The following is a 23,029-nucleotide window of genomic DNA, read 5'->3' on the forward strand; positions in this document are numbered from 1 at the left end:
CATTTTCAGACCCCCATATCGATTGTGTCAAACTAGACTCTCCAGGACTTGACAGTTAATAGAAGCTTCCCAGTTGATTACTAAGGATTCCAATTTGAGAATCACTGGCTTCTCGGGTATACTTTGGCCCGTTTGATTCCTGCAATGGACAGTGAACAACACTCTGAACTTCTGAGGAAAATGCCTGTAAGTTCATTTCTTGGTTACTTCCTTTGTGTCTTCCCAGCTAGATCACAAGGGCATTGTGTATGGGGACTTGATAGCTTTGATACCCAGACTACAAGAAGACAAGGAGGAAAGTGCTCTGCCTGCACGAAAGGCTTTTGCATCTTGCAGTGGGAAATATGGTCATAGAAGAACCACACTGCTCAATTCCAGTGAAGAACCAGGATCTTGCAGCAACTGATGAGCATGACAAGAGTCCAACAAGGTGCAAGGCTGAATACAGCTGAGACTTACAGTCTTGGCTTCTGTGCTGTTATCAAGATAGTCTTCCCTCACAGCCAGGGAGAGTGTCGCTTGGTCCAGCTGTTAAAATAAAAACAGAAAGCATTCCATTGGCACTGTGACTTCTTGTGTACCATGTGAACAAGTCATGGGCCTGTGCATCCCCACCATAGCTTCAACCTGCGCTGCCATTACAAAAAGAATCCACATGCAGACGCACATGCAAACAAGTGCTTTAGAATGCCAAATACAAAGTATCAGACCCCTCTCTGCTTTCCTGATTCTTGCTTTCCAATCTGCTTGAGTTTCAACAAAGGCACTTCAAATAGTCCTTGGACAAAATCAAATGAACACATATAAGTCCATTTTGGTTCAAATTTTGAAATCCATGTTTACAAGAGGTTGTCAAAATTCATGGAAAATGTGTATCTTGAAAAAACTATACATGGATTTCCATTTTTTTTTACAAAAACATAAAGCATCTTGTAATTCTATTTCCCATTAATATTTTCAAAGATCCTCCCATCAGCACTAGGCAACACCAAGGTTACGGGAATTAGAACAGAGCTTGGGGAGTATCTACTTTCCCTTCTTCTTTGATGGAAGAGAAAAATAAACATCAGAAAGTGATGCAATCTGCCCAAGGTAACAGCTTTTGGCAGAGTTCATAGTAAACACTGTCTCCCTTAGTAGACCCAGATTCTTCTCACTACAGTGTTTTGCAAAATGTTATCCTGGACGGAGCCAAGTAACCAAACTTTTACGTCCCTATGTCTAAAATCATGTACTCCATTATGTTCTTTATTAATGAGACAAATGATAATTTTGTTTTAAAAATTCATTCCAAATTTTAGAATACTCTGAAAAGTTTAGGATAAGTGATGAAAACACACTTAATTAATCAGACAACTAAATAAACACAATGATGATTGAGAAGTCTAGTATAAATACTTAAAACTTTCAGCATTTTAAAGGTAATCAAAGATAATGTTTGCAAAGAGGGTGCTAGAGAAGCTGAGCCTGTAGATAGGAAAAAACTGAAGACATTATATACAAATTAACTGCAAAAAGATCACAGGACTAAATGGAAAACTGACAATTATAAAACTTCCAGGGAAAAAAAAAGTAACAAAAAAAATCTTTATGACCTGGGATTAGACATGTCCCTCAACAAAAAATTTCTTAGACAACATGAAATCAACATATAGGCCTGTTTTTGACACCATGACACCAAAATCAATATCCAGAAAAGATTGAATTTGATCAACATTAAAAATGTTGCACTATGAAAGACACTGTTAAGAGAATGAAAATATGCAATTGGGAAACATTTTGGAAAATCACATATATGACACAGGGCTCAGGTCCACAATATACAGTCTTTCAAATGTAACAATAAGAACACAAAGCATTCAATACAAAAGTAAGCAAAGGCTCCACTGGACACTTCAACCAAAGACGGCATGGAGACAGAAAATGAACACATGGAACTATGAAAGTACATCAAAAAGTTCATGCCAAACTAACTCATTTAGACCAGATATTCAGCACAAGGAGCAGAAAACTGCTTGGGCTGCCTATATCCTGTCTCTGCGCCAGGGTTCATGTCCTGCTTCTGCTTCCAGCTTCCTGCTAATGCTCACCCTAGGAAGCAGCAGGGGATGATTCAAGTGCTTGGCTCCCTCTGTCTTCTTTTTGACTTTCAAATGATTCGTTTAGAGAGTTCTTCTGGCGCAGTAAGATCAGAGACAGGTAGTTAAACAGCTGCTTGAGAAGCCTGCACCTCACCCCAAAGTGCTGGTTCTAGTCCTAGCCCAAGGAGGAAGAGGATGGTGACTATTGTATGAAGTTCTGGTTTCTGGCTTCAGCCTGGCTCTTGTGTATACTTTGGGAGTGACCAGCAGATGGAAGATTTGTCTGCTTCTTTCTCTCCCTCTAGCACTCTGCCTTTCAAACAAACAAATCTGTAGAAACATTTGAAATCCATGCACAGGAGAGAACTTCAAACAGTTCATGGAAACATATACTATCCAAAAATTACGCATGGATTTAAAATTTGGGACACAAAAATAATGATCTGTTAACTCCATTTTCCATGAACTTTTTGAAGCATTTTTATATATACAATATAATTAATTACCAGGAAAATGTAAACGAAGCTTATGAGCAAGCACATCTGCTAAAAGGGTACAAAAAAATCTTACAAGCAGTGGCAAGAATGTCAAAAAAATAAGGTGAACCACTAATTCTCACCACTGCTGGAAGCAGAGAACAGAGCTACAAAATAAAACCACCGCATGAGCAAGAATTCAGCTTGATGGTTCTGTATATACTTAAATATATACATTTATATATGGCCCACAAATCCTATTACTAGATATTTACTCAAAAGAAATGACATTATGGCACACTAAGTTAAGCTGTGTCCTACACCAGCATTCCTTATGAATGTCAGTTCAAGTTCTAGCTGCCCCACTTATATCCAGCTCCCTATAATGACATGCCTGGGAAGACAGCAGGAACTAGCCCAAGTGCTTGGGCCCCTGCTACTTATATGGGAGACTAGGATGAAGCCCAAGGCATCACAATCATCCGGGAACTGAATCAGCAGACAGACCATACTCTCTTACTGTGTGTGTGTCTCTCTCTTTTTGCCTCCCCTCTCACTCTGCTTTTCAACTAAATAAATAATTATTTTTAAAATGTAGATTTAGGGGCCTAGCATGGTAGCCTAGCAACTAAAGTTCTTGTCTTGAACGCACTGGAATCCCATATGGGTGCCAATTCTAATCCTGGCAGCTCCACTTCCCATCCAACTCTCTGCTTGTGGCCTGGGAAAGCAGTCAAGGAAAGCCCAAAGCCTTGGGACCCTGTATCCGTGTGGGAAACCCAGAAGAGCTCCTGGCTCCTGGCTTTGGATCGACGCAGCACCGGCCGTTGTGCTCACCTGGGGAGTGAATCATCGGATGGAAGATCTTCCTCTCTCTCCTCCTCCTCTCCATATATCTCACTTTGCAATATTAATTAATTAATTAATTAAAATGTAAATTTATGCCCAAATAAAAATCTATACATGACTTAATTCAAAATCATCAAAAACTAAAAGCAACCCAAACATCCTTCAACCTATGGGGATAGGCCATGGTATATAAAATGGCATGCTACTTAACAATTTAAAAAATGAACTACTGATCTATGCAACAACATGGGAGATTCTTACTTACATTCTGAAAAAGACAATCTATAGGGATCAAGAAGACAGTGCTGGTCACCAAGATTTGCAGATGGCATGGAGTTGGCCACCAAAAAATAAAAGGGGATAATTTGGGGTGAGGGGTGTGAAGAGTTTGTTCTATTTTTTGGTTAGATTATTATATGACTCCACCCAGTGGTCAAAATTTAACACATACATCACCAAAAACAGATTTAAATATATGTCAATTTTAAAACTTTGAAAACAAACCTAGCACCATCTTGAAATCTATGGCTTTTTCTCTCTTGAAAATCAGCCACCAGCTAAAAATGGAAAGAAATGCACCCCATTTGCTGATTTTCCCATTTAGCTCTTTGATTTTCACATTTAAAAGTCAAAAATTAACAACATACAAAAAACAAAACTGAGTAGCATCTGAATAAAAACTGAACCCTACATGCTGGTATTGTTTATAAGACTAAACTGATCCATCTCTTTCTATATCTTAATATAGAGCAAAATATGTATTCTTTTTTAATACATAAAATCTGCACAATTTTCAGTGAAAACTGTCTTCATGCATAACAAATTATACCAACACCAAGAGTCAGGCAAAATATCATTCCTGGTATGTGGGAGGAGGGAAGGTGCCTTCAAAACACCATTTTGTCAGTGCACACTGTTAAATTCTCAAACTACTTTGTTCAGCGTTCTTCTCTAATTGGCCTGAAACAACCAAGTCACAAGTCAGCCTGGCTTCCTCCTACCGCAATTCCCAATACAGCACTGTTTCTTCCAAAAATTAAGTCAGCCAGTATCATGAAACACAATATTATGATTAAGATGCTCTGGCTTTCAATTACATTTGGACCACTTGCAGAATCTTTTGAGACTCAGTCTCATAGGAAAGGAAACTGTATAAATATATCAAGAAAACCAAAGCTTCCTTCTCATGAAATGAAATTAAATCCACTTATTGTCAAAGTTTAGATAATTCAAGTGAGGTTACCAGACTTTTTTTTAATAAACCTTCACATTGTTATGGTTTCTAGGGAACATTTTGAATATACCAATGGATCGAATAAGGTCAATTAACTAAATCTCCTTAAAAGTATACAAGCTCTTCAGAAAAAAAAAAAAAAAAGAAAAGAAACTTTCTTGAGAAGCCAGCATTAGGATATTATGTTATTTAGGTATTCTTTTATTAATCTTTGCACTTATAACTGACAGAAACAGTGCAAGGAGAAAACAAAGCGTGTTTTCCAAAGGCAGGCATTTAGACTAGCAGTTAACATGCCGGTTGAGACACCTTCATCCCATATTGAAGTTCTTGCCTTCAGCCCCTGACTCCAGCTTTCTGCTAATGCCGATGTTGACAGGCAATGTTAAGGGTCAAATGGTTGAATTCTTGCCATCCACATGCGACACCTGGGTTGAGTTCCTGGCTCCCAGCTGCAGCCTTGGCCTAGCCATGTTCCAGCTCTAGTTACTGAAGGCACTTGAGGAGTGAACCAGAAAATGGGGGTAACTCTCATATGGTCGCTCCCTGTCCTCTAGCTTTTATAGAGCATGTTGCTTAAAACAGGAATTTTTCTGCAATTGTAATAAAACTTGGGTTAAGAAACAAAGCAGTAACACAAAAGGAAACATCTGACAAATTATGATACAGGAAAAAGGCATACAAAATTTTAACAAACTTAATATTTCCATCACAGTCTCTCCTAAATCAGCTTTAAGAATTTTGCTCATACCCAGAAAAATGTAGGCCATCGAATAAGTATGATTTTAAACTGTCTTTACCGTCCAGTGACACAAACTGGCATGATCCTGACCTTCCAGATGTTGTAGGAGGCTCATAGATACCGCATTCAGGCTGTCCATCGTCCCTTCAATCCTCAATCTTGCTATATACTGACGTACAGTCACATGTACCAAGAGGATGTTTTCAGGCATTAACTTTGGTTACCTCCTGCATTTTTGTATTTTTTTCCCTCTGGTTAAAGCCAGCCAATCCTGTGCCACACCCGCACAGGGGATTTTTGCAGAGGGTGACTGTGTGCATTGACACAACCCTTGTTGGCCAAACTGCACATCCTGGGCATGAGGATAAATATCTGCCCCTTGGAAGAAAAGCCACTTTCTTCACCCAAGGGCACCATCTGCTCGCCCAACACATGCCCGCAGTACAGGGTCTGCCCAGAAACAGTGCTTTTGCTTATCTTTTTTTGGTTTTTGGGCATTAGAAAAGTGAAGAATGACAAGGAAAATCCAATTTGATGGAGCTAAGTATGAGGACACTTCCAAAAAGTTCAGGGGAGAAATGGAATTGAAAGTTCATTTTGGTGAATAAATTCAATTCCTACATAGTTTCTTTCATCAGATACATTTTGCACCAGCTTCTTAAAGACCCATCATATACTGAGGGAAGACAGTTTGAGGAATGAGGGATTTCTTCAGCAGCAACAAGCAGATAGTTTCTTCTCTGAAACCAGGTACATGAATGACAGGGTCCCCCCAATGTCCTAGAGATTTGAAAGTGGAACAACCAGAAAGAATGGAGATCTCGGAAGAATGGGGTCAACTAAAGAAAATGTCTATTTTTTTTTTTTTTTTTGCAAAACTACATTTGAGTTCTTCAAACTATGTCGAGTACACAAATTAAAGACAAGCATTCTCTAAATGGTCCTACCCAGTCACCAGGTCATGCTTTAAAAGAAGAGACTCTTCCATTGTATGCTACTGTGTACCAGTATCCACCATGAAAACCATCACAAAATTCAGGTCAATTTGATATCATAGTGACAGTGAAAATTCTAAACCACCCCTCTTTGCACGTGCACAAAGCAACACTCAGAGAGGGAAATTAATTTGCACTAGGGTACTCAGGGATGAGTCACCAAGCTAAACCAGAGCCTAGTCCTTTCCCATTACACCAATGTTTTCCAAAAAATACAAATTAGCCAACCACCAGTAAACTAATCTCTTTAATATTTGTTTTATTTATTTGAAAGCAGAGTGACAGAGAGAGGGAGAGACAGAGAAAAAGAGATCTTCCATTTGCTGGTTCACTTCCCAGAAGGCTACATCCAGGATGCAAACTTGCACTCCAATGTGGGATGATTATCTCACTGCGTGACAATTTCAGCACCCAATACACTAACTTCTACTATCATGCTCATTCAATGCTATCTAGCTCTCAAAATAAAGCATCTCCTGTTGTCTCTGGATATATTCTTAAACTTTCTGTAACTATGTCTGGATTAGGATGTCTATGGCTTTATTGTGTTTAGGGAAAGGCAGTTAATTCAGAAATGTGAATATTTACTCAGTGAAAATGCTACAAACAAGAACAGAAGAAAGTTTGTGCTGTGCCCGAATGCCAAGCAAGGATCAAGGATTTCAGTTTGGAAACAGCTGCCATCTTGGCAAAGAAAAACAACAATAAGCGTTAAGAATGCTTCCATACATTTGGAGAGTCTTCTATTCCCCAAAGTTTAGTGAGGATTGGCTGAACAGACTATGAAGTATGCAAGGCAAGCTGCTAAAAATTGATTACCAGAAGTGGATGCTTGGCCTAACAAAAGTCATCATTAAAAACATCTGCATGCCATACATGAGCGTGTCCATGTCCAAGTCCTTCCTGAGGCTCTTGATTCTAGCTTCATGTTAACACATACCCTCAGTGGCAGCAGTGAAGTCTCAAGTAATTGGGCCACCACTTCCCACATAGGATACTTGATTTCAGTTGCCAACTGCTGGCTTCAGCTACAGCCAGGATCTGTTGTTAGCCATTGTGGAGGGCAGTAGCGGATAAAAAATGTCTCTCTTTCTGTCTCTTTCTCTGTAACTACATATACCAACAAAATGCACATGTGCTTCTTCTTTGGAGCTGATTCCAACAGCAACTGTTTTTGGTTTTTTGATTTTTTTAAGTATACTTGAGGAAATTAGGATAACAGAAAATGAACTGGATATGTTAATTGGGAGTTATTACTTTTAATATTGTAAGTAAAATCTTTTCCATTAGATAAACACTGAAATACTTGCCAACACAATGATACTAGGTTTTGGATTTGCTGTAAAATGTTCCAGGCCCCTCCCCAAAGAGGAGGGGTTTAGATAAACCAAGAACAGTACAAAGTTGAAGGCTTGATGAATAAATTGATGATTTTTATATTCTTTTTATTTTTTGGTGTATTGTTTTCCATTTAAAAGTGGAAATGTTTAAAGGAACATATTCAATTATGTGACTATGTCCAGAAACTGGTGAAAAATCAAAGTTTACCCTTTTTAATTATTTGTGTGTCAATCAAAATCTCTCATCACTCAACAGAGTTCATAAATTTAAGCTTGAAAGGAAGTCGCCAGCCTACCACAAAACAGCATTTACGGTTTCTAGAAGAATATTGTTAACTGTTCCAGAGCTAAGAATGAGAGTCTTTAGACATTATTTAAAAAAAAAAAAGAAAGAAAAAGATTTTAACTAATAGCAACTGCCTAGGTTGCCTCGTGCCTAGGACGTGATACACTGCTAGGAGAAAAACAGCTAAAGCTGGTGGACGTTCCGAGATTGGGACTGGGGGCACCCTGGTCTGCAGATGGTCCAGGCTAGTCTAGGCTGATACACCTACTGCCCAACACTGCAGCTCCCATTGGTGAGCATAGGAGCTGGGGCTGGTGGCGGACTGGGCTGGGCAAGGTGGCAGCATCCATCAGCATGTGGGTGGGCTGGGTCTGGGGACAGGTCAGGCTGAGCCAGGTTTCAGCACCCAAGGTTGTGCATGAGAGCCAGATAGGATGTAGAATAGACCAGACTAGGCTGCAGCACATGCTGGCACATTAAAAAAATCAGGTCTGGGTTTAGGCCTGCTGGGGATTATTGGGGGTTTTGCTAACTAGGCCACATCACCTGCTGGTGTGCATGAAGACTGGGCATATGGTGGGCTGAGCTGCACTAGGCTCTAGCATCTATTGGTTCACTTGAGAAATTTGGCTGAAGGCAGAACTGACCAGGCAGCTGCATCTACCAATAACTGCATTGGTTGGTACAGGTGACAGACTGAACCTGACCCTGCACTAGATGGCACATATGAGAGTCAAGTTTAAGGTCACCCCAGCTGAGGTTTCTTGGGGAACTACTCAACTAGACCACTGGACTCAGACCCCAGCCACAGGGAAAAATCACAGGATGTGTAGTCCAACCTTGGAGTGTATGTATCAGGACTGGACCTCATCAGTTGCTGATGCCAGCATAGTGGCCAGCATACCCATTTGCACACAAACAACATGACAACAGGCACAATTGAGCTACTAGAAGTCATCAAGTACCCTGTCAGAGGATGGAAAGCAGAACAGGTTGAACAACTCTCCTGGCCAAGCTTTGCAGCAAGTTTCTGGGCTGTGGATGCAACTGAGGTACACTTAGTCAATCAATAGAGCTTGAAAGATTTTTTCAACCCTGGTGCAATGAAGCTGACAATATCTCAGAACTATCAAAGCCACTAAATAACAACACCCACAGAACACTCTCCCCACATTGGGGTCTCTAAGGCATATTCAAATGACTGACTCCCCATCCCTGAGTGCTGATGTTGTTTCACAGCAAGGATATAGCCCCCTCCTCTTCCTCCACTTGTAGACACAGGAGAAAAAATTGAAACATTTATCCCATCCACCTTCCTCTGGGGACTCACATGGGTGTGTATCCCTCTAAACTGTGTAAACAACATTTAAAAATAAAATTTAAAAAAGAAAAGAAAGGAGCATGGAGGATTCGGGAGCTGGGGTAAACCTCCATTGCTGTGCAAGCACCCCATATGGGCACAGAATCAGGTCCCGGTTGCTCCACTTTCAATTTACTTAACTGCTTATGGCCTAGGAAAATAGTAAAGAACAGCTTAAGTCCTTGGGCCCCTGTACTCACATGGAAGACCAGCAAGAATTTCCTGGCTCTCAGCTTCAGATCAGCTCAGCTGTGGCCATTGCAGCCATTTGAAGAGTGAACAAGCAAATAGAAGCGTGCTCTCTCTCTCTCTAGTAAAAAATAATTTTGTTTATATAATGAATTGGACCCAGCATTATGGCTCAACTGAATAATTCTTCCCCTGCAAGCACTGGCATCCCATATGGACGCCAGTTTATGTCCCGGCTGCTCCACTTCCCATCCAGCTCCCTACTTGTGACCTGGGAAAGCAGTCAAGGATAGCCCAAAGCGTAGGGATCCTGCACCTGCGTGGGAAACCAGGAAGAATCTCCTGGCTCCTGGTTCCTGGCTCCTGGATCCTGGCTTTGGATCAGCTCAGCTGCAGCCATTGTAGTCAGTTGGGGAGTGAACCAGAGGATCTTTCTCTCGGTCTCTGCCTTTCTAATAAAAATAAATTAATCTTACCAAAAAAAAAAAAAAGAGGAATCTATCAGTTCAGGAGAAAGGTCAATTGGATTGCCACTATTAGTATGTCTTACATGGTATGTGTCATCCTAACAAACATCAGCAGATGACTCAGTATCATGTGATAGATTATTCACCCAAGACAATGACCTCCATAACTGAGAACCTCTTATGTAGATTGAAATTCTTTCTCTGCCCAAAGGTTTTTACTGAGACTTGTATTGTTTAAGCTAGAGGCCAGAAAGCAGTCTTTGACTCAGCCTTCCCCACAGCCTCCGCATTCTCCCTGCCCAGCTGCTTTACCAGGTACAACAGCAGAGCTGAGTCATTGCAACAGAGACCAGATGGTGTACAGGGCCTAAAGCATGCATTATTGTGCCCTTTACAGAAAAAGATGCCAACCCCTGCTCTAAATCCAAATATAAACTCCAAGGTTTAGATGTTGGGAGGTTGACATGTTAACAGACTCTAATCTTTTTATCCTTCTACAATTAAAATATCCAGCATGTAATTAATACATTGTAGCTTGAAAAAAATGAACCAGAATTGGGGGAAATCAGTGGTTCCATAATATTTTCACTGTTAGTCAAAGTAACTATGGAAGGACAAAACCCAGCAGGAACAAAGTACAGAACAACTTGAGAAGTGATCTTTGAATTCTCACAATGCTCTTTCACTGATGAACCTTTCACTATGTGTATTTCTTGACAGTTTCCTGACTTTGCCAATGTGATCCCCAGAGGCTATCCATGTGGCTGGCTCCTTTATGGAAAACACACTCATTCTCCCACCGGTGAGTGCAAGCAGGCACTTCAAGATTCTCCTGCTTCGTCTTTGCAAAGGAAGGAGAGATCAGGATTGAGGTTGCTAATAAAAACTGAGGCCTGTGTGCAAGAAGAAATTAGTGAAAGGGGAAGAGCAAATCATGGCCCATATTCTCTCAGTCAGAGAAATGAAGAGGCAAGGGAAAGAGGGAGTTCACGAAATCCTTGGTGATAACAGGCATTTGGGGACCCTGTCACATGTCCCAAAGGGATATTCGAAGGGCAGAACACAGAAAACTTGCAACTCACTCCCTGACTTCCTCAAAGAATAACAAAATGTATGATCTACATTCTAGCTCCTAACACCCAACAGAATTAGCATCATTAAAGCAGCATGTGTCTCTTTACCCAGAAACACCCAAAATGGCTCAGCTTGAACTGAACAAAGATGAGCAAGTCCCAGGTATACCTTTAAGATGTGTTCATTGGATGCTTTGTCGTCAGGTGATACATACAAACGGATGAACACAGAATTGCTGTATTGACCACGAAACGTTGCAAGGGTCTGCAGGAGGCTGAACTTTCTCTCAGACCAAACACCTTCAGGACCAATATTCGATTCCAGCACTGGCCAGCGGAATGGGGAATGCCGCAGGATGTGCAGCAACGGCTTGGCATCTGCTTTCTCAATTGCTTCTGAAGGGGAGCAGATGTGAAGGAAGAGTTACATTTGTAAACTGGCCCTGCAGGCTACAATATAAGTGCATCTTTTCAACAGAAAATTTCCGTTCAGAGCTCAACTTAAAATTTCAGCTGTTAAGGAGAAGTGGGGTGGACTGGGCATAAATCACAGAGATAAAACTACCCATGACTCACACGTAAATGCTTAAGCTGAGATCTGACCAGGGAACCTGTTAGATACTCTCTACACTAGAAGATACGCTCATGACTTTGAGAATCGGATAACCCAAACTAAAGGAAATGGCTCAGTAAAGCCAACCACTCTCCAATAAATGGGAATGCTTCAGTCTTTCATCTTTAATGCCCTCTTCTAACACACCAAGTAATCACCAGATTCCAAGACCAGTTAACACGGTTGTTGCAGGTGCTGGCTTCTTCCTGTGATGGCTTCTAGAAAGAGAAACAAGTATGACCTGGCATGATGATCCAGTGGCTAAATCCTTACTTTGCAATCACTGAGATCCCATATGGGTGCCTGTTCATGTCCCAGAAGCCCCACTTCCCGTCCAGGTCCCTGCCTGTGGCCTGGAAAAGCAGTAGAAGACAGCCCAAAGCCTTGGGATCCTGCAACTGCATGGGAGACCCCCCAAAAAGCGCCTGGCTCCTGTCTTGAAATTGGCTCAGCTCCAGCCGTTGTGGTCACTTAGGGAGTGAACCAGCAGACAGAAGATATTTCTCTCTGTCTCTCCTTCTCTCTGTAAATCTGCCTTTCTAATAAAAATAAATAAATCTTAAAAGAGTTTAGAGTAAGAGAAAGGCATTTTCAAGGAAGGAAGGAAGGAAGGAAAGGAAAGAAAGGAAGGAAGGAGGGAGGGAGGGAAAGGGAGAGGGGAAGGAGAGGGGGAGGGGAGGGAGAGGGGGAGGGGAGGGAGAGGGGGAGGGGAGGAAGGAAGAAAGCAAGCAAGCAAGCAAGCAAATATTCAGCTCACTCTAGTCAGATTAGCGATGTTCAGACAGGTCAGAGCTACCCACCAAAGAAGCCCAGTAGGCTGACAGAGAAGCCAGGCACACTTGGGAATCTGGATTCTGCCTGGCTGCAAGTGGTGCTATGGAACAAATCAGCACTGCCAAGTGCACTCCTTCACAGCCTCTTGCTCACACTAGAGCCTTCCCACTGGGTTCCCATTGCTGCATCAGCTCCTGTAGAGTTCGCCTTGCTCACCCTATCCAACTGTCTATTCCTTCGCTACCCAGAGGATCTCAGTCTCAGAAATAAGGTTACTTCTTCTGCCAAGCCAGGAAGAGAACATTGACTAAGACAGGAATATGCAGTCTTTGAAAATTATAGCTTTCCTGAAACAAAGCCTTAAATTTTTAATCAAATTCTTGGTAGTTCTCTTTTCCCTCACAAAGTAACTTGAAACACTAAGAGAATTTGGGAGGATAACAGTGGTAGAGATTTACTGTCTTTGTTACTCACTCTCATTCATGCAGGATGAATAAAGGATTTTGGCTTTTTGCACAGCTTCAGTGTCCCGTCTTCTACTGATTGATTTCTCCAAAAGTGCTGAAAAGTTAAGAAATGATTCATTAGTATCCACTCATTGTGGCGCCACATCAGAGGTCATTGAGTGATCAGAATCTCTGTTTCCAGAAACTTCAGGGTAAAGACAAACAACTCCAAGAAAGACACATCTAGAAAAAAAGACATGCAGGCAGCAGAATCGATTCTAACAGTTACCTGAGGTTTAAATAAAAACAACTTGACATTTCTTATCCAGGGCTCTCCTAACTTGGAAGAAAGCAACAGCTCAATTCGCAAACAGAGAGGACTGTCTACAAGGGTTAATTTCTTCTGCCACCTATACACAAGGAAACAGAATTCACTTATTCCAGAACCAAAAATAACTGAATTCTGTCCCTTGTTTTCACTCCAAACAATATTCTCAACAGAGGCAATTTCATCAGGGCTGGGTTTCCGAAGATTTCCTCACAGTGCAGTCTCCCGGCGAGGTCACCTGGAAGAAATTTCTCATTAGAAGATGTAGTCAGTGTTGCATAAACATGCTGTGGACATGGGAAAGGAAACAGAGATACAAGATTGGAAAGCAAAGCCAAATTGCCTGAAAACCTGCCCATTTATCCATGCCAACTCCTGACCAGTTACAGGAGGCTATGTGTATAAAATGGTTGTCAGGCCCACCTGGAAAATGATTTTCTGTTTTTATAAAATCACTAATAACACTGTATTGAAGGTAGAAAACAACACTTGTCACTATTTCATTAAATAAAAGGAAAGTCAGAGCTCAGTGTAAATAAACCTCTACCAGAAAATGCCCTGAGTGTGCTTGACAGTATCTATTTACCAAAACAAAGCCCAAACAAAACAATCCTGATGCTGATGGCAGTAATGGCACTGCCTTCACTAACACTGTCAACCTGCTGTTGTCCAGGCATTCGGGAAACAAACTAGCAGCCTCCCAAATCCCAGCACACCACATGTTCCAGCAGGACTCTGCGCAGCTTCAAGACACAATGTACGACGCTAATCAAGTTCATAAATAATTGCCTTTTCCCAGAAGAGAAATCAGCTGCTTGAGTAGAAATTCTATCCTTCAAAACATGCAACCCAGAGCATGCTGTCCGATTCTTTCAAAGCACCTGTATACAAAAGCAGTCCATACAACAAGAGGACTTTCAGTAAAATAAATTGAGTAGGAGGTAGGTGTTTTCAATCATTGCAGCTTGTTTGATATTTCTTTTGTATCATCACAGCAATAAAATCAAGGTCACTGACACCAACAATAAAGGCAGGGACTCTTTTAATACACAGGAAGTTCTAAAAGCATGCCCACATATATTTCTCACTTAATCAAATCAGGTGCTTTTCTACCATATCCATCACACAAGCATCAGTCATGTGACAGCTGGGGCGCCACATCTGGAGGGAAATAAGCTTATTTTCCTGAGGATTCTGAGGATGTTCTGATGCTATGGACACTCCACAGCCTGCAAACATGAATACCCTAGGGGTCAAAAGCAAGCCCCTGGAGCAAAAGAACTCAAAGCCTAAACTATGGACCTGTGTATGCTCTCAAGGCATGCTGTGTAGCATACAAAAGCCAACAGAGGACACACACGGGCCATGCAGGGCAATCCCGAATCCTAACCTTATAGAAATATCAACGCTTCGTATAATATTCTAGCCTTTGTACCAGAATTTGGCTTTAGAGACACAATCAAGTTCCTAGTCACGTCCTTTTCTTTCCTCCTCCTTCCCTCCTTTCCATAGCCAAGCAGGCAACGAAGCATTGATATGCAGACAGTGGCATGGCAGTAGATGCAATCAGCATCTACTTCATTTCTCTCTGCATTTGAATTAGCAGTAAGAGGAATAAAATCTATCTTGAAGAGTCATTGATGAGCTGAAAACAAAGCCGGCCTATTACAAGCAATTATTCCAGTTGTTTAAATGACCTGAAAGCATTAAAAAGGGTACGCGGGGCACTCAGCAAGTGGCATTCTCATTACAACCTGTGTCATTTCTTGGAGGATTTCTCATTCCTTTCCCGCACTCCAGTCAAGGTATTCCTCACTATCCAATAATAGAAAGGGAAAATTCCAGGGCTGCAAGTCTGAAACTTCCAAATCGATTTGACAAGTCCTTCTGATCAAATCTGAACATCATATATATCTATAGCAAGTAGTTTCCTTCTTTTCATTATGCTCAGTCAAATACAACTGGTTTAGGGAATGCATTTCACCTAGCAAGATAAGCCGCCTGCATTCTGTATAGGCATGTCCAGGCTCAGTGTCCAGCACTGACATGGGAGACCAGGACTGAGCTCCTGGCTCTGCACCCAGCCATTGTGGGCATTTAGGGAGTCAATTAGAAGATTGAAACTCTCTCTTCCCCCTGTGTTTCTCTCAGTCTCTCTGATGCTTTGCTGCCCTCACAGTTCCTCAAACCATTTTAAAACAATCTTAAAGTGGGTTTTTAAAAATATAGGGTCCCAGCCCAGCTAGGCAGCCTAGTAACTAAATCCTTGCCTTGCATGCGCCAGGATTAACACCTTTTTAAATAACTAACAAGGATCCCATACAGGTGTTTCTTCATGTCCTGGTTGCCCCACTGCCCATCCAGTTTGCTGCTTGTGGCCTGGGAAAGTAGCCAAGGATGGCCCAAAGCCTGGAGACCCTGCACCCACATTGGAAACCTGGAAGAAGCTCCTGGCTCCTGGCTTTGGATCAGCTCAGTTCTTGCCATTACAGCCACTTGGGGAGTGAACTAGTAGCCAGATATTTTTCTTGTGACTCCTTCTCTCTGTAAATCTGCCTTCCCAATAAAAATAAATAAATCTTTAAAAATATGTGTGTATGTAGATGTGTGTATAGATAGATAGACAGACAGACAGGCCAGTGCTGTAGCATAGTATGCAAAGCCTCAGCCAGAGGCACTGGCATCCCATAGGGACATATTCTGGATGCTCCACTTCCATTCCAGTTTCTGCTAATGTTCTGAGAAGGCAGTGAAGGATGGCCCAAGTGCTTTGTTCCCTGTACCTACATGGGAAACCTGGAAGAAGCTCCTGGCTTCTGGCTTCAGACCAGTCCAGCTCTGGCTGTTGAGACCATTTGGGGAGTGAACCACTAAAATGAAGGTCTCTCTACCACTCTTCTTTTCAAATAACAAGTAAATCTTCTCTTTTAAAAAAATCATTTTAAAATAGAACAATGTAATAGAGTCATTAGACTTGTTAAGGGGGGGGTGGAATTTTCAATCCTCTTATCAGGGGGTCCAGTCTCACATTCCTAATACTTTCTAACCAGAATTTGAACAATTTATCTAATCTCTCTAAACATCAGTTTTCTCACCTGAAAAATGTGGATAATAATCGCACGGCTAGGATTTGGACATTGGTTTGAAAGTGTTAAAGGCTTAGTGCCCAGGCCATTGCCACAGGGAAGTGACAGAATCTTCAGAAGACAAGGCCTGATGGAAGGACACTGGGTCACTTCTTGGCTTGTTATTGGATACCTTTCAGCACATGCAGTGCCATTTGCCATGGGCCCCTCACTAGAGCAAGTCTGTACCATGACATTTGGATCTTCAACCTCCAAAATTTATGAACTAGGCAAAATCTTGCTTTTCTTCATGATAATTCATGTCAATTATTTCATTACGGCAACTACAGCTGATGAATGAAGCACATAGCCCTCAGGGTTGTAGTAAGAATTTAAAGTTTTTAACGACACACATTCCCTATCTTATTGTCTGGGCACATGACAAGGGTAAGTAAGCTACAACTGGCAGCCTAAACAGCATTATAGACCCAGTCTGCCAGTCTTAAACTACAATCAAGCTTTTTCTGGTCCTTCCTTCATAACTGTGTTTGTTTTCCACCTTCCTTAACAAGAGGCTTGGTGGCCAAAGGCCTGTGCTAACCCCAAGAGCCTGCCATTGCACGGGCAGGCAGCTCTTATTCATGAACTGCACCTGCTTGAGCTACCCACCTGGCCCCACGCTCTCAACACTGCCTCACTTTCCATAGCAGAGCCAATGCTAAAGAATAGGTATTTTGCAGTCAGTGTTAACCTCTAAAAATAGTTTATTCATATTCCTCATCCCGAATGATGCATTTTCTTAGTTTATGGAAAGTCCTTCAACAAAAGCATAAGATAATCTGCCCTAGGAAACTGCACAGCTCGTAATTCAAAGGATTTTTATGAAGCAAATATACCCAAGTAATTAACACTATATATTTCTATTTTAAATAATTTGTTTCATTTTTGTTTGAAAGATAGAGAAACAGATAGAGAAAGCTAGAAATCTTCCCTTTCAGAGCTCACTCCTCAAATGCCTACCATAGATGGGACTGGTCCCAGCCAAAGCCAGGAGCCCATAACTCAATCTGAATCTCCCAAATGGGCGACAGGTACCCAACTACTGGATGCAGTACTCACTGCCTCCCAGAATCTGCAGTAACATGAATGTGGCACCAGACATAGCCCCAGGACTTGAACTGAATGATTGATATTCTGGAACACTAATAATCCATGGGAAAGGTTATGCTCTTGTCCCTAGAATTTCCTGATGAGGATCCTCAAAACTGTGGGTTTCCCTATGGCTCATCTGACCTCGGAAGTGCAGCAACTCCCTTGAATACAATGCTGCCCCTGGAGAAGATGGAACCCTCAGTGGAACTGCCTCTAAGAACTGAAAAACTAAATTTGTTTAATATTCCTCTTGTTCCACCACAGGTCAGGAGTGCAGAGAAATTCTCCACCTTCTCAGAATATTTGAGGAAGACTTTAAATGTAACTTATTATTTATAGATAACAAATTCTTAATGGCCTTAGATATTAGAAAAGCCATGGAAATGTGTGGTGGGATCCAAGAACTACCCTGACAACCTCTTAAAAGGAGGTTGTGCGTACAGAGCAGGAGAGGATCTCAGGGTGGCACAGGGGGATAAGAGGAGGTCTGTATCCTAGTCCCAGAAACTCCCGGAGGCCTCCCAAGTGCTTTCGCCACAGAAGCAATGGATACTTCGTCGAGGATTGTCAGTATGGACACCGAGAACTGTATCCGACTGCCTAGGAGGTCACAGGGAATATGAATGCCCTTGGAGGCTCAGAACGCTGAGGTTAGTCATTTCCTATTGGATTTCCCACACAGGATGGTAGCAGCCCCAAGCCCTCTCATAGGGTCTGGTGACATCAGAACTACAGCCAGGAGCCCCGGGTGACACTCAGAGATAAAAGGATTGTAATTTCCTTCTGGACTCAGGAGAGGAGCTTTCTCTGGTCCTTACTAAGTTCCAGCCTTGGCTCCCAGGCCTTTCTTACACCGACCATCAGGGTTGCTTGTGAGCCCCAAAATTAGTTCAGATAGACAGAGACGAATAAAGGTCAGCTGGCTGATAATCATGCAGCTTGTACCTTACTGATCAGGCTTCCCATTTGGCTTTTCAGATAGACAGAGAGAGACATAGAAAGTCTGGAACAGCCAGGGAAAAGGCCAACTAGCCTATAATTACTCAGCCTGTACTTACTGATCAGGCTCCCTATTTGTTTCTCCTGGACTTTACTGCATAGGATGTAGAGTTAAATTCTTCCTCACTCTCCAGATTGTTGGGGATTTCCCTGCTCACCTGCCTAAAACTTTTCTATTCTCCAACTGTTAAAATGCCAAGTTCTGTAAAACCATGGTTAATCACTACATACTGCAAAGTTTAAATTGTGGCTTAAGATTCTCCCCAAAAACTTTATCAATTTATGACTGTTAATTCTAAACAAGATTTCATTTTCTTAATGGTATCTTAAGATGAATTATTTATTTTAATGTAGTCCATTTCTCCTACTGTGTTTAGTGCACTTTATACACTATTTAAGAAGTCCTTTTATGTCCCAAAATCATAAAGAAAAGATATGTTTTCTTCTAGAGTATTTGTTTCACATTTAGATCTGCACTTCAATTGAATTTTGCCCACAGTTTTGGCATTTGTGTCTTTGTAAAGGCAGCCTGCCCTCATAGTTGATGAATCATGGAAGAAGTTTCTGGACTTTGATCTTCAAATAGTGTCACAAAAAAAATACTTTCAGCGGAAAAAAAAAAAAAAAAAAGAAACACCTGGCATTGGCAGTGGCTATTTTCCATCAGGCTGCATTCTTTCTTGGGCAGCCTGATGGGTGCTGTTAGCCTTTCTTGGGTGCTGTTAGCCTTTGGACATGAAGGGCCTAGGCTTTGGCATTGGTGGTACTTGCTAAATGTTCACTGACTTAAACTACTGAAAAGGGAAGTCTGATCAAGGGAATTGTGAGAACCCATACTGACAACTTTTACAAAAAGTCCTGACTTTGCCAGGATGACGTCCTCTTTTTTACATTCCAGTCATGCAATGAGTTACAAAACTTCATTTCTCTGCTTTCATGAAAGCTAGCTTTTAGTATATCTGTTTATTTGACCAATTATTTCAACTTCATTATCTATTTACAATTCCCTGCTCATCAATATTCCAGGGTCTGGGAAGGGTCTGGGTTTCAATAGTCTTTATTCAGCCTCCTTCACTCTAGCTATCAAGAGAGGACTGTCAATCCTACTCATCCTAGAATTTCCTCTATCCAGCTCTTCCAGGGTAGGCTTAGGCATAGTGGGTAAGTGGCACTTGGGATACCTGCATCCCATTCATGTGTTCCTAGGTTCTAGTTCCAGCTTCACTCCCAATTCCAGTTTCCTACTAATGCACACCCTGGAAGGCAACTGATAATGTCAAATACCCAAGTCCCTGACATGCATGTGAGAGACCAGGAGTGAGCTCCTGGCTTCTGGCTTCAGCCTGGCCCAGGCTGTTGTGAGCATCTGGGAAGTGAAGCAGTGAATGGAAAGTGTTTCTTTCTCTCTTCCTTGCTTTCTCTCCCTATACCCCTCTCCTTCTCTGTCTTTTAAATAGATAACTTTTAGAAGTTCACAACAAGCTAGAACAAGTGGATGGAAAGTGTTTCTTTTTCTCTCCATATCTTCTTCTCCTTTTGCCCATCTCCTTCTCTTTCAAATAAATGAGTAAATAAATGTTTAAAAGTTTACTCTGGGGCCTGCGTCATGGCACAATAGGCTGAGCCTTGGCCTGCGGCACTTGCATCCCATATAGGCACTGGTTTGTCTCAGATGCTCCACTTCTGATCCGGCTCCATCATAATGACCTGGGAAAACAGCGGAGAATGGCCCTAGTGCTTGGATCCCAGCACCAGTGTGACAGACCCAGAAGAAACTCCTGGCTTTATATTGATGCAGCTGCAGCTGTTGTGGCCATTTGAGGAATGAACCAGTAGATGGAAGATCTCTGTCTCTCCTTCTCTCTGTTACTCCATCTCACAAATAAAAATAAATCTTAAATAAACACTGATTTCTGTACACAAAAGGCATTTACTGGATGTCTTGCATATAAAAAGGTAATTTCAGAGGGAAGATAAAACTCGTAGGGACTACAATATTTTGGTTCACTACAGGCTAGCTGTCCCTCGTGCTAGGGCAACTGAAGCTTCTGCAATATTTTGAATCTACCGAACCAATTCTGTTGTCAAAATTTCAAAACATACAAAGACGGGTTTTGTTTTTGTTTGTTTGATTTTTGTATTTCCTATGAGCAAAAACCTACCAAGAACCTTGGAGCTTGGCTAATGCCTCGAACCTGAGATGGCTCAAGACCATAGGATGCATTTCCAAGCATCCTCCTTTGCGTTCTTTCACCTGACCATGCAGCATTTCTTTGTGTTTGTGCCTGGTCTAAAGGTGAGCCTTTGACTTTCATTACTTTCTGAGATATCAATGAATGCTGGTTCCATCTGTTCAATAGCAACAGCAACTGCAATCTAAAACTTTCCCATTCAAGTCACCAAAGTAAATTCTCAATTCCTCATAGGGTATTTCACCTTCTCTTTTGGAAATCAGAGGTAATGCCCTCCGTTCTAGCAACAGAAAGCACATGAAAATCAAGATGCCAAAAAATCAAATTTCTATTTTAAGCTGCCACATCTACATAAGAAACCCAATTTTTTCTAGGCCAATGTATTTTTTAAATCTATCATAAAATGCTCTAGTTTCTCCTTGGGTGGTACTTAAAAACCACCTTTGGATGGTCCACAGTTAAGTGTCACCTCTAATCTTACTATTTTTAGCCCTTCTTCATTCTCGAGGCTACAGATTTCAATTTGGTTTCTGGGTTTCTCAATTTATTTACTGTACTGCAAAATTTCATCTTGCTAACTCACACTGCATGGGTATTAAATCCTTATGCAGTTAGACCTTGTGTCTGTAAATCAGCTTGCAAAGCCTGCTGTTACTCCCAGTAAAAAATAAAATGCCAGCTAACGGAGTCACGGTCTGGGGCTCCCAGGACCCTCATGTTCTCACAGGAACTGTGTGACACTTCTGCACTCCACAGTCCCTCAGCTAGTCAGGCATGTGATTCACCGAGTCTGTTTAACATACTGAAAAGACAATAAAAGCTGATATTTCTCATTCTTCTAGAACATTCCTATCTAGATAGGGAGAGAAACTGTCAGAATTATTTTCTCTGTTCCTATTTTATGATCATCTTATAAATGAGAATTATGGGTTAGCATCAGCTCAAAAAGGGGGTAAAGATGGTTTTAGGGATGTTTAAAACCCTGTAATGCATCTATCTAAATCACAGGTTATCAAATAACACAAAATACCCCCAATTCAACATAAACGATCTTTGTCCATAATGAAATCAATTTTATAAATATGCCAGATATTTAAAGAGTTTAATGCAAAATAACCTTTTTGCATTCACTTAGCAGTGTATTTAAAAGGATTAAACTTTTCTAGGTTATACTTCAGAATAGTTAAATTTCAGAATTACTTTTTAATGGCATAGCATTATAACAAATCTGTCAATGTAACATTTCAACTCATAAAAATAGCTTTCTTATTTAGATAATTTGTATCTTATAATACCATGGAAGGCCTATGCCAAATTTACAGTCATTAAAATTCATCTTCAGTTTTTTTTTCCTACAGTAAAAAGTTTAAGTAGGTAATTTTCCCTGTCTTTCAACTGAATCATCTTTACAGCAGAAGGCAAAGGCCATGTGTGGCTATATGATTGTTTGCACCCTGCAATCGTCCTGTGTGAGCAAATCAAGGGGAAATATGTACATATATATGCTTTCTCTTCATACATTTCACATTTCTTTATAGAACCACTGCTTAACCCAACAATACATGAGTGTCTTTCAAAGAAAAATCACAAGCCTAAATTCCCTCCTCTGCCATTCCTACTCCAACTAAAATCAAATAAGGAGATTTTGTGTTTTTGGTGATGTTGTCACTTGTCAGCTCCATTTTAACTCGGTGTCAATGAACTTCAAGAAGAGCACTAACTGTTTGTCACAGTTTTGGAAATGCTCTCCTTGCCACTCAGCCATTTGGATCTCACTGAATTTCTCCGCTCTGCCAAGCCCAGTTGTGAAACACTCCTTTCTTAAAAGTGAAATTCAATAGGGGCTTGAGGTGAAGGTTGACTCACTGCCTCAAGAGGGCGAAAACATCAGCACCATGGGCAGGAAGACTTTCAGAGTGGAAACAACAACAACAAAAAAAACCAGAACGCTGGGCATCTATTTTGAATCCTGGTTTATACCACACCCTAAGGGAAGGAAGATGAGTATAAACATTGAATCCCTGAAATGCTAACACGTCTGAGTTCCAGATTTGACAATTTCTCCCTTGACTATGACAGCAGCATCAACATACAGCAAACATAGGTTTATAAAGTCACTTCCCAACTAACCTCGCTTTCCCTCCCACCTTCCCTGAGGAGGTGAGAGACGGAGGGGTTCTATTCCTGGCTGTTCAAACCATAATGTGGAATAGAAGAACTGTCCCCCTAGACTTGGGCTTCTGAGAGTGAAGAGACGCTTTCCTTCCTTCTCTATCCAGAACTCTATCTGCTCCCAAAAGAGAGGCAGCAGTAGCGCTTTGGACACAAGCAATGAATACAAAAGGGCCGAAAGCCGGAAGGATAACAA

At 41.3% G+C, this 23,029-nt stretch overlaps 1 protein-coding gene across 1 annotated transcript in view; it reads right to left on the reverse strand.

The window, feature by feature from the left end:
• Positions 1-23,029, reverse strand: part of PHEX (phosphate regulating endopeptidase X-linked) — a 208,117-nt gene that overhangs the window by 155,561 nt on the left and 29,527 nt on the right. Inside the window, exons 4-6 of the mRNA XM_004587814.3 lie at positions 12,954-13,040; positions 11,262-11,488; positions 460-528 (exon numbers count right to left, since the gene is read on the reverse strand). Coding sequence (XP_004587871.2) covers positions 460-528; positions 11,262-11,488; positions 12,954-13,040 — 383 coding nt within the window. The remainder of the gene's footprint in view (positions 1-459; positions 529-11,261; positions 11,489-12,953; positions 13,041-23,029) is intronic.

This window comes from Ochotona princeps, chromosome X (assembly GCF_030435755.1).
Source record: "Ochotona princeps isolate mOchPri1 chromosome X, mOchPri1.hap1, whole genome shotgun sequence".
NCBI classification, from domain to species: Eukaryota; Metazoa; Chordata; class Mammalia; order Lagomorpha; family Ochotonidae; genus Ochotona; species Ochotona princeps.